Source organism: Mytilus californianus, unplaced genomic scaffold (assembly GCF_021869535.1).
Source record: "Mytilus californianus isolate M0D057914Y unplaced genomic scaffold, xbMytCali1.0.p SCAF_5, whole genome shotgun sequence".
NCBI classification, from domain to species: Eukaryota; Metazoa; Mollusca; class Bivalvia; order Mytilida; family Mytilidae; genus Mytilus; species Mytilus californianus.
In genome coordinates this window covers 115,400,858-115,421,220 of record NW_026262701.1, presented here as the reverse complement: position 1 = coordinate 115,421,220, position 20,363 = coordinate 115,400,858, and the positions used below count along the sequence as shown (strand labels likewise).

Here is a 20,363-nt window from a genome sequence, read left to right as displayed (position 1 = left end):
AAGTAATACCAACTCTTTCAATTTGTCTTTTAGTTTGGAATGGGGAATACTTGTGTAAAGTGTAGAAAAGTCAAATGTTTTAATACTATTGCAAGATGAGAGAGTCTTAGATTGTATGTACTCTAAAAAGATCTTTGGAATTTTTTAGTATCCACATCTAGAATAGGCAGTTTCACAATACAGTAACTTTGGAGCCCGGCTTTGATTGATGATAAAATAGATGTTAATAATTGAGAAAGAGGTTTCGTGGAGCACTTGGAAGACCCAGCAATATACCGTTGTTTGTCAGGACACTTATGTAGTTTTGGTATCCAATACAGTGATGGAAGATCCAGTTCTTCATCTTTGGTTGAAATTCCAAAGGAACAAAGAACAGACCTATGATTATCCAGGATTTCCTCTTTGGTAAGTGTCGTGAGAGTATATGTTGAGTTTCCAAATCAATTGTCAATACCTAATTCATTTATCAAGCAGTTTATGTAATGATATTTACACACAAAAACGATGTTGTTTAGGGCTTTATCTGCGGGAACAACAACATATTTGTCATGGAGGTAGGACAAGTGTTTTGCAACATTTGGGTCTTTAAAAATTGACGTAGCGTTGCTATTGATAGACCCATTTAGTTTCTTATTTCGGATTTGTATCAACGACCTCACAGCCTTAATCCAAAGATTATCTACGGAAAGATTATCTACGTCTTCTTTCTCGCGTTTAGCCCATTGCCTGGCATAATTCTCGACTGAATCCATCAGTATTTTGAAGTGGTATTTCCAATTGATGGATTAAGGCTCACGATATTTCGGACCTTTGGATAACAAATTTCGCAGGGAAGTGTTATTGACAATGTTGAGGTCTCCGGTAATAACGTAGCCAGCCGGATTATATGTGAATTTGGAACTAGCACAGGTCAGGAGGTTTAGACTTGAAGTGGTCAATGTTGAGATCCTGCAAAACGTGTTTGTAATTGAAAATTTTAGTTGTAATTGGTTTGGTATAGGTATAAGAAATTATTGGTACAGACTGATCTTTAAAATAAGGAGGTATTTTTGACTGAACTAATTTATGATGAAGGATATTGCCTAAGTTGACGCCATCGAGACCTTTGTTGGCAAAGGAAAGTTTAAGAAAAGATCTTTTCTCTTTTTCATCTTTTCCAATGCGAACTGGTTTGAAAAGTCTGTGACTTGCAATATCCGAAATGATAGCTGTAAGTTTGTATTGGTTTGAATGAGGGTTTGTAACAGTGGTTTCCAAACATAAATTGAACAGAGAATGAAGTTTTGAAAGGGGTAATGAATAAAGTTTCGTGCGAATGTGATGAATACCTAACGGCTTTTGTATAAATGACAGCAAGTCATTAAATAGAGACATCATGCAAAGTAGGTGATGTATAATGACGATGACCATGACTGCGTCTACGTCGATGAGTAGAGTTGAAAATATTCATCACATTCATCGAGCTACAGGAAGGACTAGATAGAATACCTATACCATCAATTTTGTCATTGCAACTACAACTGTTTGTGATACCCTTTGTTTCTAGAAAGAAACACTATTTGTTATGAGGTTAATAGCCAGTCAATGACCTTATAGTCAATGAAATGTAAGTTGGTGTTCAACTGATCGCTGACTGTCAAACAGTCTCAAAACTTAGAATCAAATGGTTGCAAAACACATATTGTGTATACATATAACAAGATTTATATCCTTAAATCCTCTCGTTTTAAAGGTCTCCTCTGTCTTCATTTATGACACATTTTATCCTTTGTAACTAGACAGTTTATAGCAATCACTTCAGTATCATTCTAATTACCTTTTGAGAGCAAGGCCACAATTTTACAAAACTCTCTATAATGTCCCATATACTGCATTATCTTTTCCTCTCTTGTGCTTGTCTGCAATTTCGCTGTCTTCACTGTCGTCCAAAATGCCTAGACCCAAAACTTGACCTTTAAAATTAAATACAAAGGAATATAAAGCAGCATACGTTTTATGGTAAATGTTTAAAAACAGACATTTAATGCATTAATTTATTTTAATTTAGTTGGTAGAAGTGAAGTGTTATAATAATTTTTACCTAGCCTCAAGGAGATTATATATCTATACAGCGAAAGGGAGTTGAAACACAGATAAGGTTTTAAGAAAATATTTCATTACAGTTAACATTGATCATGAAATGAGGTCAAGATCAGGTGAACCCTGTGAGACAGAGATATGTCGATAACATTTCGAGACAATGTTTTTTTCTCAGAATGAGATACTATTAATATTGAGTCAACTTTGTTGGGTGTATAGAATACACGTTTATCTAAAAGGGTTCATCTGACCATGACCTCATTTTCATCATTCATTGGACAACTTTTTCCGTGATTAGGTCCGTTTCTCAGATAAAAAATAAAATAAGTAATTGGTCAATTACATGTATATGAAGATTATAAGGTTTATATGTCCGTCTGACAGGGCTCATCTGATCTTGAGCTTATTTTCATGGATCAATTATAATGTTAAGTTTTTGTTATACCTATAGCAAAATCTAACCTAAAAGAATTTCAAAATAAAATTCAATAATAACAATGCAGACGAGATGTTTTAGCATAACATCTGCACTTTTGTTTTTATTCACTAAACAGAACAGTGCTCTTAATACCTCATTTTTTAAATCAGGACCTGTTCGTTTAAGCCCTAAAATGCACTTAACAGTGCTTATCATGTTTATAATGGCAAATAAAAAGATGATAACAAATCATTGAGATTTATTCTTGTTATCTAGTATGTTGTCCTGCCTTTCGAAGTTACAAATGGTATATGAATCGTATCTAAAACATCCCGTTTATACTATATAACACTATTTGTCATTATTTTTGGACGCAACTCTTCATACGATATTATTTAAGGATGTTCGCTCCTCTTGTTTTTGAATTTTTGCCAGATATTCGGAATCCTCTGGTTTAATCCATGTAGTGTCATTAAAAAATTTTGCTCGCTTACCCCTACTTTTCTTTTCATATTTTTATTACATATAGTTTAAAGAGCCATATTTGAAAATCTTATGAAATCCTTGTTATTTTTTCATAGTTTTTGAAATAAAAAAAGTGCTAATGTTAAATATATGAAAAATCTAGAGAGAATTATTTCCCGCCAAATATTCAATGGCTTATATCTTGAAAACAAGCACACGGACCCTTCATTTTTTATGCTTTTCTAGTTCCTTCATTCATATACTTTTAATTTATAACAGTCTTTTAAAAATCTTGTTATTTTGAAACAGAGTAGCGAACATCCTTAAGAGAGTAAAACTACCTCAGGTAGGACTTTAATGCAATTGATTTATCTTCACATACTTGTCAACTTATAGACTTCTAAAAATTATCAATGAATTACTTTGATTATTTTTGTTTTTCTTACTTATTTACTCTTTGTCGAACTTCAGTGCACCAATTCAAAAATTCAAATCCCCGTCCTCGATAACATCACTCCAAGATTGGCCTATATATTTCAGCTTACTACAAATTATTACCTTTTACCTGAGTTTTGTAAAGGTAAAATGGTGACACATCAGTGTTTTTCATGAATGTATTCCTTAATTGTTTCTTCAGTGTGAGACGTAATGTGAATTAGATCAAAGATTGAGGAAAGTTTTGCTAGAGAGAACTGACAACCACTTTTCACCATGGCAATAAATGTTGTTGGACTAGTAGTGCTGTTGTTGTTTTACATCGTGATTTTGGTTGTTGGTGTAGTGGCCGCTCGTCGTAAGAAGATATCAACCAAAGTAACAGCAATGGAAACGTCCATTGTGGCAGGCAGAGACCTAAATACTGTTGTCGGAATATTTACTATGACAGGTAAATATTATCAGTATACCGCACCCTAGATATGGGGCTATATTGCAATTATCTAATCCGTTTGTCCGTCCGTCGTCGGTTAGTTCAACGAAAATTTTTGTCTATTTTTTCTCGTAACAACCAACCAGAATGGCCTCATATTTAGTCAACATCTTGACAGTGATGAGTTGTAACATATATCTACTTTATGTAGAGTATCGATTTACAAGTTACAAGTCGAGATGCACAAACAAGTGGGAGGTTTAGCTAGCTATAAAACCAGGTTTTAGCCCACCATTTTCTTCGGAAAATGTCTGTACCAAGTCAGGAACAAGACAATTGTTTACCAATCGTTCCGTAGGTTGATAACGTTTGATTTTGTCAGTTTTTATGGACTTCCCCTTTTTGAATTTACCTTTGAGTTCGGTATTTAAAAAAAAAAATTATGTTCCTTTGGAATGTCATCCAAAGAACAGCTTTTGAGCCACACTGTTTGATAGACAAATCACACAAGTGCCCATTCAAAGTCGTATATTGCTAGGTCTGCCAAATGTTCAACAAAATCGTTTTTCAAATTACTGACATCTATTACAGTTTGTTCACACTCAGTCAATATGTTATAGACTAACGAGTTGGTCCTGCTTTGTTTCATAAATAAGAATGGCCAACGTAGATACAAGAGTCTTGTCTTAGGGAGGGAGAAATCGTACTTTGTAAAGAATCACTCTGATTCAAACAAAAAAATCGCTGAAACTGACATTATCAAGATGCTTGATTTCTTGATTGACAACATATTTGTTTCCTTTGGAGGACAATCGGCATTCCCATGGAAACCAACTGTGCTCCTCTTTTTGCCGACTTGTTCCTTTATTCATATGAAGCTGACTTCATACAGGAACTTTTTAGGAAGAAAGAAAAGAAGTTAGCAGTATCTTTCAACTTCTCTTTCCGCTATATAGATGATGTTCTCTCACTAAATAATTCAAATTTTGGTGAATATGTTGAACGCATATATCCCATCGAACTTGAGATAAAGGATACAACAGATACAGTTAAGTCTGCCCCATATCTTGACTTACATCTAGAAATTGACAATGAGGGTCGGTTGAAAACAAAACTTTACGACAAAAGAGATGATTTCAGCTTCCCAATTGTGAACTTTCCATTTGTATGAAGCAACATTCCAGCAGCGTCTGCATACGGAGTATATATCTCGATATTCGAGGGCTTGTATTTTCTATCATGATTTCCTTGATAGAAGGTTGCTTATCACAATGAAGTTCCAAGTGGTGAAGTTGAATCATCATTTCGTAAATTTTACGGACGCCATCACGAGTTCGTTGACCGTTATGGAATATCCGTTTCACAGATGACAACGGATATGTTCCAATTGTCGTAACTACAATCCCGTCCCCTTTTCACCGAATGTTACCTACCGAATTAGACTTATCACCGGGTTTGTACAAACATTAGCAACACGACGGGTGCCACATGTAGAGCAGGATCTGCTTACTCTTCCGGAGCACCTGAGATCACCCCTAGATTTGTTTTAAAGGGGTTCGTGTTGTTCTTGCTTTAGTTACAAGTGTTGTTCTATGTGCTTTTTAACTTTTCAATGTTTGCGTTGTTTAAAACAGTCTCGTATATCCTGTGTTTCAATTTTTAAATTTCACATTCGGTCAAGTTTCAGGGTTAGAAAATTTTACATGACAGTGGTCTAGAATTTGGTGATGTCTTAGGATAATTTAAGAGTCAATTACCAATCTGCTATTGCGTGATGTCTAATCATTTGATTTAACTTATCAACGTACTAGTATTTCATGAGAGTAACACGACTGGTGGCACATTTGGAGCAGGATCTGCTTACCCTTCCGGAGCACCTGAGATCACCCCAAGTTTTTGGTGGGGTTCGTGTTGCTCAGTCATTGGGTTTCTATGTTGTATTTTATGTACTGTTGTTTGTCTGTTGGTCTTTTTCTGTTTTTGCCATGGTGTTTCGGCTAATGAGTTTGCATGTCCCTTTGGAATCTTTCGCTTCTCTTTCATAATCGGGAATAGGACACACTCTTTAAAATTAAAGATTAGACGGCACTATACTGGTATCTAAAGATAGAAATCAGAATTGATAAAAAAAGAAAAACTTAATCACATGGGCATATGAACACTTATCCTACTTAATGATAATCAACTATCTTACCTCCATGAGAAATACAATGTTGTACTTACAGACCAATACAAAAAATGTAATTGTTGTGTTTAATTATACTATACAAATTGCTTGATATAGGAATCATGCATAAAAACAATTAGCTGAGAAATTCCAGAAATACTTCAAATAATTTTTGAAAATAAACCGTAGTTCTATTTTTATGTTTCCATGGTGTTTCAGCAAAAGAGCCGAATCGTCTTTCACTCTACTGGGAGCCAAAAGGACATTAGTGTCCTTAAATAAACATATTGCTGGTTGTTATAAATACGACACAAAACCCTTCCAAATGACTACCTTGTCTGCAACCAAAAACGAGCTTCAGACATACTATGAAAATTAAGTGCGTTGTGATACAGATGTTGATACTAAAAAATTCTGAAGATCTCTAAGCATACTTACATTTCTCGAGCAACAGTATACAAACATTTGACTATACTGCTCTTTACACAAGTAGGCCTCATTCTAAATTTAAATACAGATTGAAAGACTTCTTCCAACTTTGTTGCATAGATTTGTTTTAGAAAGAGCAAATGATATTTTGTGAGAAAAAAAAATCTGATTCTAAATAAAGGCAACAGTAGTATACCGCTGTTCAAAAGTCATAAATCGATTGCGAGAAAACAAATCTGGGTTACAAACTAAAACCGAGGGAAACACATCAACTATAAGAGGAAAACAACGGAACAACAGAAAAATGAAGTGCAACAAAAACAAACGCCAACATACATAGAAACGAACTATTTGATAACAACTGCCATATTCCTGATTTGGTACAGGACATTTTAACAAAGTTTCCAGGAAACTGACATCCCAAGCAAGGAACCTTTAATGCTGTAGCTGTTGTTGGCGCTGCCTGTCATATTTGTTTTTCGTTCGTTGTTGTTTTATAAATCAGGATGGGTTTTCTCTTACAACTGTTTCACATTTTGTCATAATTGTTCACATCTTTGTTCTTTGGTCTATGGATAGTTGTCTCATTGGCAAAATTACCATATCTCCTTGTTTTGTCTGTCATCAAGATGCTGAGGTTTTGATTTACATCATAGTTGTTACGGTTGTTTGATGTGTTTTTTTCAGCAGAAAGTCGGTATTTCTTTTGGAATAAACTGAATTCCTCCTCTTGTTGACATGATCCTAAATTTTCATGAGACAGACTTCATATAGGGGCTTCTCAAAATTATGAAAAGAAACTAGCTTTTTCCTTCAAGTTCTGATATATAGATGATGTCCTCTCACTGAATATTCTAAAAAATATTGTTGGTTTTGTTGAAAACTTTGATCCCATTTAACTCAAAGTAATGATACTATAGATACAGTTTCATACTTTGACTTCTTTGTAGAAATTGACGGCGAGGGAGTACCCTGTGTACTAAACTTTACAACAAATTAGACGATTTACGAACTTTCCAGTTCAACATCAGCATATGGAGTTTAAGTCACATAGTTGCTATTCTAGGACTTGCCTTATAGTTTCTCATCATGATTGCCTTGATAGGGGGTTACTGTTTACAAAGAAACATTTTAACCAAGTGTCTAAATGATAAATTTAAAGTCATCCCTTCGAAAGATTCACGGACGTCATCATTATTTTGTAAACCATTAAGGAAATTCTGTGTCACAGATTATCAAGTATTTGTTGCACTTGTCGTAGTTACCTTTTTCCTTTCCGAGTTTATAACATCACCGAATATGCCTCATTTAATTGGAACTAGTCATGAGCAACACGAAAGATACCACATGTGGACCTGGAACTGCCTAGTATTCTTAGGCACCTGAGCTTCTTTATGGGGTTCGTGTTGCCCAATTTTTACTTTTGTGTGTAGTGCTTTAAGTGGACTGTTATTTTTCTATATCGACTTTCTGTTTTGACCATGGTTTTGTCTCCCTTCGGCTAATGGTTTTTTGATTCCGTTGATATTTTCTTATATTTGCTTCTGCAACGTCCCTGGTCATGTGCATTATTGAAGAAAATATTCTCTCATCAATCAAAATATGTTTTTATTGTTCTCTTTGTATTTGATAGCTACAACAGTGGGTGGAGGATATATAAACGGAACAGCAGAATCCATAGCAACCAGTGGTCTTGTATGGACCTTAGCACCATTTGGTATATTTATTGGACTCATTTTAGGTATTATATTTATTTTTGTTCAGCAAAATATGACACAGTATAAACAATGTTGCGATCTCATTTAAATTGTATGGTTCACACACTTTAATACACATTTCCCGATATCTCCTTTTATTCATATATATAACAACCCATGAAAGGAAAATTTAAATTTGTTTAAGGCAGGGTCACCTTTGAAATCTAACTACAAGCAGAAGTCTATGATAGATATAAGAAAATGTGGTATGAGTGCCAATGAGACAACTCTCCATCCAAGTCACAATTTGTAAAAGTAAACCATTATAGGTCAAAGTACGGTCTTCAACACGGAGCCTTGGCTCACACTGAACAGCAAGCTATAAAGGGCCACAAAAATGACTAGTGTAAAACCATTCAAACAGGAAAACCAACGGTCTAATCTATATAAAAAACGAGAAAAGAGAAACACTTATGCACCACATCAACAAACGACAACCACTGAACAACAGGTTCCTTGTTTTAGTCAATTTTATTGGTGGTTTTGCTGTTATCCGTTGTCTGATATCCATGGATAAAATATAAGTATCATGAAAGGGATAATATTGTTGATACAATATCAAGAGAAAGGAATAATATACATAAAGAGAGGCGAAAGATACCAAAGGGATATTCAAATTGAAAAGTCAAAATCAAACTGGCAATGCCATGGCTAAAACTAAAAACAAAACGACCAAAGGACAAATAACAGTACACAAAACACAACAAAAACAAGGAGAACATCAAAAACCATGGGTTGAATAAAAGCAGACCAAGTTTGGCCAAATAAAAAAAAAACGAAAAGACAAATAGCAGTACACAAAACACTACACTACACAGAACTCGTGCTCCACGAGTGGCACCCGTCGTGTTGCAATTGACAATATGATGATAAGTCGTATTTAGTAATGTCAAAATCGAGAAAAACGAGGGCAGGGTTGTGGTTACTTCAAGTGGAACATATCCATGGTCATCTGTGACACAGAGGTTCCATAACGTTCAACCAAATCAAGATGGCGTCCGTAAAATTTCGATGAAATACTTTAACTTTACCATTTGGAACCGTTGATGCAATAGTTTCGTTGCAAGCTATGACACTCTATCAAGGAAATGATGATAGGAAACTCAAGTCGTAGAGGATCAACTGGCGATAAACACTGCTTATGTTGGTGTGGCTTGAATGTTGGTACAAGAAATGAAAAGTTCGTAATTGAAATCTATTTTGTTGTAAATTTTATTTCTCAACCTAGTTCTCAACCGACTACCTCAATGTCAATGTCTAGATAAAAGTCAAATTATGAAGCAGACTTAGCTGTATCTGTTGTTTTATCATTTTAAGTTAAACGGGATAAACGTTTTCAACATAATCAACAAAGTTTTAAATATTCAGTGTGAGGACATCGTCTATATATCGGAACATGACTCGAATGCCGCTACATAGAAATGGAATGTCCCAAAGAGAAATAGAATCAAGATATGAAGCAGACTTTACTATGTCTGTAGTATCGTTTATTTTAAATTTATTGGGATTAATGCAGTCAGCAAAGTCACCAAACTCTGAATTATTCAGTGAATGGATGTCATTTATATAGCGGATTGCAAAGATGAATGCCAGCTTCCTTTCATTTTCTTGAGAAGCTCATGTATAAACTCTTCCTCATAAAAAAAAAGAAAAAAAGGTTGCAATCAGAGGGGCACAGTTGATTCACATATGAATTCCGATTGTCTTTTGAAAAATGTATCCTCCAAACGAAATAAATAAGTGGTAAAGAAATCCTGCATCTATATGATGTCAGGTTCAGTGAATTTTTTGCATGAATCCAATTGGGTTTTTTTTACAAATAATGATTTGTCCCTTCCTAAGACAAGGCCTTTTAAAACAAAGTTAGACTTATTCTTTCAATATGTTTTATGTTAAGAATAAGGAATACTTGTGTAAAGAGTAAATAAGTCAAATGTTTATACTATTGTATGAGGAGGGGGACTTAGATTGTAAGCTTTGAAGTTTTTAGTATCCAAATCTGATTCACAACACCTCAAGAGTAAGTAGTTTTTCAATAACTATGAAGCCCGGTTTTCGTTGCTAAAATAAATATATGTTAATAATATAGAAATAGATTTAGTAGAGCATTTGGTAGAGTATTTGGCACACCAAGCATTATAACGTTGTTTTTAAGAACACTTGTGTCATTCGGGAAGCCAGTAAAGCAAAGAAAGATCCTGTAGTTCCTTATCTGTGGTTGAAACTCCAGAGGAAAATAAAACTGACCTTTGATTGTTCATGATTTCCTCTACAGTAAGTGTCCTTGGAGTGTATGTTGGATTTCCAATTGAATTGTTAATACCTTATTCCTTTATTAGCAAAAAAAAACCAATTTAATGTAATGTGGTTTCAAACAAATCGATATTGTCTGAACAACAACACATGTTTCATGGAGGTAGGAGAAGTGCGTAGCACTATTTTTGTCAGGTTTTTATTTTATAGTTATGTTTCCAGTTTATTGATTTTGCTTCAAGAACTTTTGGCCCTCTGGCGCCGTTAACAAAGTACCATTGATGACTTGCTGCATGAAATTTTACGGTCGTACTTTGTAACTGTTATCTGAAAGGTTGTCTAAAGGAGAAGTTGAATCATATAATGCACCATTTTCTAACTGTCAAAATATTCAACTTTTATAAAAAATAAAGTTTCGAAACAGCTTTTTACCCCTTCGAACAAGTAAGTCATGCACATGCCCGTACGGGATTTACGACTGTCCTTTACTTTAAAATATTTTATTTGCCTTTGACTTGTTTTCTCCATTGGACGTTTAACAATCAATAATCAATCAACAAATCAATTCAAAAACCATTAAATATTGCTATTTAAGAAATTATTCTTTATTATGCAAATATTTTTATAAATAAGAAACAACAGTAGTTTTATTCTCTAGATGGTTGCCACATGACGTAAATTCTAGCGTATGACCGAATTAAATTGGGTATTTATAAAATCTAGGAAGAACAGTGTACAGAACGAAAGAGACTATTGAGAGCTCTTGCGATATTGATCTAGATGTTTGATTTTGTATAAATGTTTGTGTTTGGTTTCTGTTTCATTGAGGTTATTCCATATCTCCTTTATTTATATAGTACTATTCAATAGGTGGTTTGTTGTTTGCCAAGAAAATGAGGGACCATAATTACCTGACCATGTTGGACCCTTGTCAAGAGGTATATGGTAATGCCTTGGTGTTTATGGTCTACCTTGCATCCTTATGTGGAGATGTTTTTTGGACTGCTTCCATTTTATCAGCGTTAGGTAAGGTAGTTATGGAACCATAACTCTCATGGTACGCACACATCAGAAATTGACATAGACCAAAAAGCTGTGATTCTGCAGCTATAGATAAGGCAGACAATAGTAGTAAGGTAATAGATAAATAAAAATAGAATGTTATGCAAGTGTTAAGTAGGACAGATCAAGGGGAATCTAACCTATCTAAGTGGGGGATTATTTTTTCCGGTCTGTGCGTGCGTTCATCCATCATGAATCAGGTTAAAGTCTTGTTCAAGATAGTCTAGGGTTTTTGTTTAAGGTAATTTGCCACGAAGTTAGTTATGGTAGCATCAACTTGAAACTTAGTACACATGTTCATTAGGATATGAACCTTGAAAATATACGAGAAATTAGTGTTTTGACTATGACTTCACCGTTCACTAAGAATAGAAATATGATAGTGCAAGAGATGCATGGTGTCTGGATATTAAAGAAAATTAAAAGACAATTGTGAATAAATACTAACGATCCCTCCTTTGAACGAGTATATATACATTCTTATTCTATTTTCTACTTTTCTAGCGATCAGGAAGCACGTATATGCTTTTTCTGGTTATATAGCGTTGTTACCGGAGATAAGCAATTTGCAACCAAATATATATCTATAAATAATTTTCTGAGGTCAAAGAAATGACAAAATGAAATTTGGAATTTTTATTTCGAGTCTTTCAATAATTTCTGTGATATTTCATCTACCTTTCAGACAGAATATATATCAGAAGCCTAATAATTGAACTTTTTGGAGCTGTCATACATGTTTCACATGCTTTTTTTCTAAATTGCTTAACTTTAACTCATATAATGACTGCAAGACTTCTGCAACGTCCAATAGAGAAAATATATTATTATATGTAACTGGTGTTATTTTATAATCAAAATGTGTGATTTTTTGAATGTACATATAAAAACAATACGCCTAAGACATGCAATAGTAAGATAATACTAAATGAACCTGTACAAACTTTATACCTGCTAACGATAGATTAAACACATTTGAATTATGACTGTCTTTCAGATAGTATTGTCTTTATAATTTTAGGGACAAGCTTAAGTGTGATGGTGAACATTCCTTTGACTGTTGCTATAGTTACATCATCAGCAGTAACTATAGTTTATACTATGATTGGTCAGATGATTTCTGTAGCGTATACAGACATAGTGCAATTAATATTTATTACATTTGGATTGGTTAGTACATTTTAAACAAATTAATTCATAATGTGCTATCTACAACTTTTCGAGATTTGAATGGACTCTGCTTTTAAGATACATAGGAACTTGCCAATAGGTATTCTCTTTGCAATTTATTTGTTGATATTATTTCTAAAGCGAAAGTTTCTTATTTCTAGTGAAATAAATATCCCATAAATGTAAACATTGTTTAAAAATTTAAATACAATTTTTTAAAAGGTAAAGATATCAAGCCTCTAAAAACTTAATAAATGTGTGAAATTCTTGTGAAAAATAAATGTTGGAATTCAAATACATTGCAAGATTTCGTATTTACCAATAACTGGAATAATCTGATAAAATTATGTATATCAAAATTTCCTTAAAGGTTCTCAGTTTGCCATTTATACTGACCAATGAGAATGTTGGAGACATAAGCAAATCAGCTGATACCTGGGTTGGAACTTTTGATATTTCATTTGCTGGTCAGTGGTGGGATCTCTTTGTTACCATGGTGAGATTAAACGGCATTTTAAACAAAGTTCTTGAATGCAAAATAATATATATCGTATAAAAGCTTGTTGATATTCTTAAGTTACAACAGTTTATTTGCCAAAGAAAAAATAAGGTTTTCTAATTTCAATGGTTAGTTTATCATTGGTTATAGCTTTCAGTAGTGTTAAAATCATCATTGAGTACTTTCCAATGATGCTTTTAGGAACTGATCACTGCTTAAAAGTAAGCAGTATGTTGATTTTCAAAAGCAATCTTCTTACCAAGATCAAGATTTATAAATTTTTAAAAGACAAAGACATCAACCTCCAAACACTTATGCAAATGAGAAAATACTGGCCCATAAGAATATTCCCTTTAATAGACATCGTATGTAGAGTTTTTATCCATCTTCACTGTATTTTATAAATGATTCTGTATGGAAAAAATCGACATGATGTTTTTGTAAGTAAGGTGGCAACCCAAAAATGATAAAACCAGAAACACATCTACAGGCTCACCTCATTACAGATGGCTCGCCTTTGTTAGCTGTGATTGCCGTATTTGTTATGATGAATTTTCCAAAAATCTTATATATTTTTTCCAGACACTGGGAACAATTCCATGGCAGTCATATTTCCAGAGAGTACTATCAGTGAGGTCTGGAAGACAGGCACAGGTATTATCTGTTGTTGGAGCTTGCAGTGCTGTTATCCTTGTGATTCCATCTGTGATTATAGGAGCTGTGGCTACAAATGCAGGTTGAATATCTGTAGTATTTCAAAACCAAATTTTAACAACACACCAGTTAAATCAAATTCTTGTTAGTGAAAAGTGTAAATAACAAAACAAAACAAAACAACATAAACATTAAGATACGGCATTAGACGACCACTGAAGAGGTTCCTGGCTTTGAATGAATATGTGGCAGGGAACACTATATTTTAAAATGTCAACCCTTCCCATATTAATCTCTATCAGTAAACATCTATTTACAGATTGGAACAAGACCAGTCTTGGACAATCACCTATGGATCTGAACAAGGGCAGTATGGTACTTCCTCTTGTCTTACAGTATTTTACACCAAATGTTGTAGCAGTGATTGGTATGTATAAAGTGCAGAAACCCCTTACAGTTATGTTTAGAGATTTTATACATGTACATAACTCAATAGAATACAAACCTTCAAACGTTTAAGGCAACAGTGTGTACTTATTAGATGATGTCGGAAGCGTACATCAACTGCACTAATGTATCTCTCCTTCCCACTAGTTTGTTTGTAACGTTGGATATGATACCATAGATAAAATCCATACTGGATTTTTTATACTTTTGTATTTCTTTCAAAAGGAAAGAAACCAACGGTTCGATGTATGCTAAAACAATAAACGAAAAATAAATATGACAGACCAACGACAACCACTATATTATAGGCTTCTGACTTGGGACAGTCACATGAAGAATGTGGCAGGGTTAAATATGTTTTAGTGCTATGCCCTCAACCTTACTTGGAGCCTATTTTATGTAAGTATTCTGGTATGTTGTTAATACTATTAGTTTTTATAACAGTTTCTTCATGAAAGTGTTTATAGGACACAAGGCAATCACTTAGAAAGTCTTTATTTCCTAAACAAGGACTGAAAAATTTAAAACAAAATGCAAAGTATGAAACTCTAGGATCATCTTTTTTTTATTATACTCATTTGCTGAGAGGAAACCATACACGACTTTATATACTACAAAGCTATGCCCGTAATAGTGCCAGGTTATACACTTCTAATGTTTTTTTTTACTTACTATTCATGTTTAAGTCTTTTGAGATAGACAACAAATAAAAGCGATGTCTAAGGAATTATGATTTAAATAATAAATAAAACATATTGGTACTGTCTTTACACAGTGATTTACATGGGTTATAAAGAAATATGTGGAGTCTATGAAAAAATCTTTTACTGGGACTAAGCTAATTTTCAAATAATTTTACAGGTCTAGGATCAATTTCTGCTGCAGTAATGTCATCTATGGACAGTTCCATTCTGGGCTCAAGTTCCATGTTCACATACAATATTTATGCGCATCTGTTTAGAACAGAGGTAGGATTTTCACCTCTATTTTTTTAAACTTCATGCGCTTACATTTAATCAATTGGCTTATGTGCAGTTGTAAAAAAAAATGAAACCCTATTTTTTATAGTTTGCTTTAAAACCATACTAGGTTGCCACGGGAAAAGGATCCGAATACTGAAAATGGTAATAATTTTGGAAAATTGAAATGTTTTATACTGACATGACAAAATAAAGATTGATGTGAATTTAGCTGTAACATAATATGTGAGTCGCTGATGAATTTAACTATTGAAAATTAATAAGAAGTCATTTATTCTTGAACTCATTGCTCTCGTTTTTATTCACAGGCATCTGACAGTGAGTTGCTATGGATACAGAGGATAGCCATTTTATTTGTTGGATGCTTGGCAACAGTTATATCGATATTTGTTCCAATAGTGTACGGATTATTTATCTTAGCAGCTGACATTGTATTTGTGATTGTATTGCCCCAGTTAATATGTGCCGTATATTTTAAATGGACGAACAGTTATGGTGCTATTGTTGGATATCTTGTGAGTGTGATATTACGAATGGGAGCAGGGGAACCTACCATCAACTTGCCAGCATTTATTTTTTATCCTGATTATGATGTCGATACTGGACAAAATTTTCCATTTCGAACATTTGCCACGGTAACTTCAGTACTGTGTATTGTTATAGTTTCTATAGTAACAAGATATTCACAGAAAATTGGGAAGTCTAAGACTAAATATAATGTGTCGTCGACAGCCAATAGATCAAAGAGTAATAAACATATATTAAAATTACAAACATTGAATGGTCAATGACACTGGAGAGGAATCTTAGTCATATATGTTAGAATTTGATATTGTTTGCTGTAAATATTAATCATTAATTTAGTGGATAGGTTTATTAGTCTGATTTTGATGCATTATTAGTCTGATTATTTTGATGCCTTATAATGTATGATTGAATTGGAGTTGTCTCCTACATTATATTTATAGGAAAATCGTCAGAAGCTAATTAAAATCTTATTTAAACTTTTAAAACTTTGTTTCTAGAAATCCAAACGGGTCTGGAATGGTTAGAATAGTCCGGCATAGCCAATTGATTCTGAGTTATTGAAATAAGAAATATATTTAAGTATATTAAGTAAGATATAATGTCATCACAACAGAATATATAAAGACGTTTGATTTGTAATTTAGTTTGCTCATTGTTAAAATGCCAACGCACAATTGTTCCTATGATGTATCCAAATTTTGTGCCTTTATTTCCTTGTTCAAGTTAGGGATAAATAAACTCATCATAGATACCAGGATTAACATTTTGTACGTCAGAGGCGCGATTCGTCTTCAAAAGACTCATCTGCGACAATCGAATAATAAAAGTTAAAAAGGCAAAAATAAGTACGAAACTGACGAGCATCGAGGACCCAAAATGCCGAAAGGTTTCGCAAAATACAGCTAAGGTAATCTATTTCTGGGGTAGAAAATCCTAAGTATTTCTGAAAATTCAAAGTTTTTTGGGCGCGTTGTTGGTAGCTGAACCGTAGAGGCCTTTATTTTACTTTTTTGTCTCACGAAGTATAGTCTTGTTAGGCAGGGATAAAAGGGGGGAAAAGAGGGGGGAGGGTCTGTGCGTACTTCAATCTGGTTTACCAGCACGGTAGCTGGTATGGTATGTTATTCTTGCCAGGATAAATGTGATTTAATGACTAGAAAAATAATTTCATGAAATATTATGAAGACGTCCTGTATATTTTGTCGAAGTATATAATAATTAGACATCAATTATGATATAGAGTTATACCAGCTTATACTGGTGTGATAAAAAAGAAGGGATGTGGTGTATAAATTCATGACACAAATGCCTGCAGATACTTGACAATGTTTTCTAAGCAAAAAAGAGTGTTTTTATTGCTGTTTTTCATTATAAAATCTTTATGAGGCTTTGCTCTTTGCAAAAAAAAAAAAAATTATAAAGTAGCGACAACGATACATTTGTGTGCTGTAGAAAACGGCCGCCGGATAGAATCAACAAATTTCAAAAATTTCACAGACAAAGAAATCTAAGAAATAGTGTAAGAAAGGGGTAATGCTACATTAATACAGAGAAGTAAAAGAAATATAAGAACTACTGCCATAATTTACCCAACAATTATAGTATACAAAAACAACCAACACGTTTTGACAGTGCATTTACAGAAACGTCAGACGTATTTCTAAATAACAGTGCTAACTGTGTTCTCTGTAAAAAGGTCAAAAATTTGTGATTATTTTATTATTATTAAAAAATTGGCATGGCATGCTTGAAAAATTAGATAGAAATATTGTCACCTCAATTAATCAATGAAAATAACATGTGTTTTTGCTTAATGTTCAGCAGGTGGGGTTAACATAATATATATATAGAACTGTGCCAGGATATGACGAGAATTCAGGTGCTGTTTTCTTATGATAATCATCATATTTCCGAAAACGTAAATTTAGTTAAGTATTTTCCTAAAAGTAATGATTAAATATGTATTAATCATCTTATTGCATGAAAATCCGAATATATCCTATTTGATTAAAGTTGGCTGTAATAGAATTTTGGAATTCGTTTTAATTTAAGAAATATAACTCCCTCACGCAAACCTCTGATGCTCGTCTGGATCTGGCTATACTTTATGTCCTTTTTGGTTTAATAAGCTCTTCAAAGTTTGTATTAGGTTTCGGAACTTCAAATGTTTTGGGCTCTAGCATCACTGACGATACATTATTTGTCGAAATGCACATCTGGTGCAGTAAAATTGGTAACGTTAATGTTATAATAATGTTGAATTAAAAACAATGTAAGACCACAAGACCGCGAAAATATGTAGTTATTTCAGACACAGACACATTGTATCGGGCAGCAAATTTTTGACGATGGTAGGTGACTGTAAAACTTACATTGTGACTATTTCAGTCTGTTTTCCTCATAACTCTGTTAGAGCAGTTTTTTTTTAGTCAGCAGCACAACTTTTTAACGAAGTCAGTATAGTGTGAACATGCACGAGCGTATCGAATAAATTGAGATATGTAAACGCAGTGCGATATTGAGAGGTATGTTACTGCTGAGAAATGTGAAGTTGACAATTGGAAAGTTTAAATCATCAAGTGTGTCATAGATTATAGATTTGGGGTCGTTCATCTGTATCAATATCAAGGAAAAGATCAATATATTAAGCAGAACTTCTAGTTATATCAAGGAAAAGATCAATATATTAAGCAGAACTTCTAGTTATATCAAGGAAAAGATCAATATATTAAGCAGAACTTCTAGTTATATCAAGGAAAAGATCAATATATTAAGCAGAACTTCTAGTTTCGGTAGTGTCCTTAATGACAAGTTCACTGTGATATATGAGATGCAAGCACTCACTGAAATGAATATCAACAACAGAGTTATCAGAAAAACAGCGGAAATCAAAACTACAAAAATTTTCGTTCCCCATAACGAACGGGTTGACCAATACGATGTGTCTGTATCTCAACTGACTAGCAACATGCTTTGGCGATCTTAGATCTTTAGATAACAAAATAGTGGTCTGGTCACCAGTTGTGTCCTATTCCTTGCTGAGACATTTTTTACTGATTGTGGATTCGTAATAGTATGTAATGCATGCGTAACAGTAACAAGTCTAGACACAAAAATTCCTACAATATAGAAATAGAATCGAACACTTTTTTGTTTAATGGCTGTTAATTTAACAAAACACATGGCAGCACAGCAGACCACATCAACCACCATTACCCGACTACTCCGTAAGTCGATTATCGATTTCAACCATTCTGACTTATTTGTAGATCTTGTATTGCTAGCATAGTTTCTGCCTGTTATAGTTTTCAAGATAATGAGCAAAAAAGCTAGAATTAGTAAAAATAACTATTTGTGACAATAACCACTATTAACAGTCGTAAAACGTTTTGGTCAAAACTGATAGTAAGTAAATCTTGACACTCTGAACATTTTTGCCAGCTCAAGATTTACTTATTCATGCTGAACTATTTTCAAGATTTAAGACAATTTTTATTCCCCCTAATTATGTTCTATTTTTAGCCATAACGATAGATTAATTTGCGGGTTCGATAAAGGTTAATGACGACAGACGACTACGGATGGCAATAGACTAAGCTCACACTGGTCTTTTGGAGAAATCTTTTCCTCTAAAAAATAATTTAAATGTAAAAGAATTTCTTTGCAACGCTGAAAACATTCTCCAAAAAATGAAAAGCGAAACAAGAACTGTGTTACAGGAAACGGTAAAAATAGCCACTTGGATAAGTTTAATGTCGATTGTATTTTGCCAACATGACTTATAATCCAAGAATTAAAACAAAAATATATATAAAAAGTATTAACAAAAATAACGAACTCAAAGTTTAATTCAAAAAGGGGGAAGTCCATAAAACCTGACAAAATGAAACGTTACACTATATCAACCAACGGAACAAATGGAAAACGACTGTCATATTCCTGACTTGATACAGGTAGTTTCCGAAGGAAATGATGGGTTAAATCTGGTTCATAGCTAGCTAAACCTCCCACTTGTACAGCAGTTGTTTATATAAAGAAATTACTGACTAGGTTAAATGTTTTGTTAAAGTTTTTCTTCACCAGATCTTTATGATATAAGGAAAATACACAAACTTGACTAGCTACAAGTTAAGAAACATTATGGTGACGTATTGGCTTATTTTTTTAAGTCAAACAAAGACTATTGATTAAACTTATTTCAAACGGGATAGTACATCTTAATTTTTACGGAGATGTTGTTTACCGAGCCCGGAAATTTAGATACGATCCAGGTAAACTTAACTATCCCTTAAATAAACTTATTCTTATAGGTTACTCGATCTTTGAATACTGTTTTTATCTGGGCATTGCACAAGGTCATGTTTTTCTCTGACTGTTAATTGCGTCTTTACACTAAATCCATTGGATGTAGGATGTGTACTGATTGATATTTTAGTCTTATTGGTTTTCCGTTCATTATTTTGTACATAAATCAGGCCATTAGCTTTCTCGTTTGAATTGTTTTACATTTGTCATTTCGGGGCCTTTTATAGTTGACTATTTGGTATGGGTTTTACTCATTGTCGAAGGCCGTACGGTAACCTATAG

General features: G+C 33.5%; 1 protein-coding gene across 1 annotated transcript; it reads left to right on the top strand.

Annotated features, from left to right (window-relative positions):
- Positions 1-3,541: 3,541 nt before the first annotated feature.
- On the top strand, positions 3,542-16,349 carry LOC127700748 (high affinity choline transporter 1-like). The gene is made up of 9 exons (XM_052204396.1): positions 3,542-3,848; positions 8,060-8,167; positions 11,307-11,462; positions 12,520-12,668; positions 13,039-13,164; positions 13,750-13,903; positions 14,141-14,248; positions 15,130-15,236; positions 15,557-16,349. Exons 1-9 carry the CDS (start codon positions 3,674-3,676, stop codon positions 16,037-16,039), a joined length of 1,566 nt encoding a protein of 521 aa, XP_052060356.1. The 5' UTR covers positions 3,542-3,673; the 3' UTR covers positions 16,040-16,349.
- The last annotated feature ends 4,014 nt before the right edge of the window (positions 16,350-20,363 follow it).

Coding starts and splice junctions, on each gene's coding strand:
- LOC127700748 (XM_052204396.1), top strand. CDS start 3,674: ATGGCAATAAATGTTGTTGGACTAGTAGTGCTGTTGTTGTTTTACATC. Junction 11,463..12,519: donor TTCCATTTTATCAGCGTTAG/GTAAGGTAGTTA, acceptor TTATAATTTTAG/GGACAAGCTTAAGTGTGATG. Junction 12,669..13,038: donor TATTTATTACATTTGGATTG/GTTAGTACATTT, acceptor ATTTCCTTAAAG/GTTCTCAGTTTGCCATTTAT.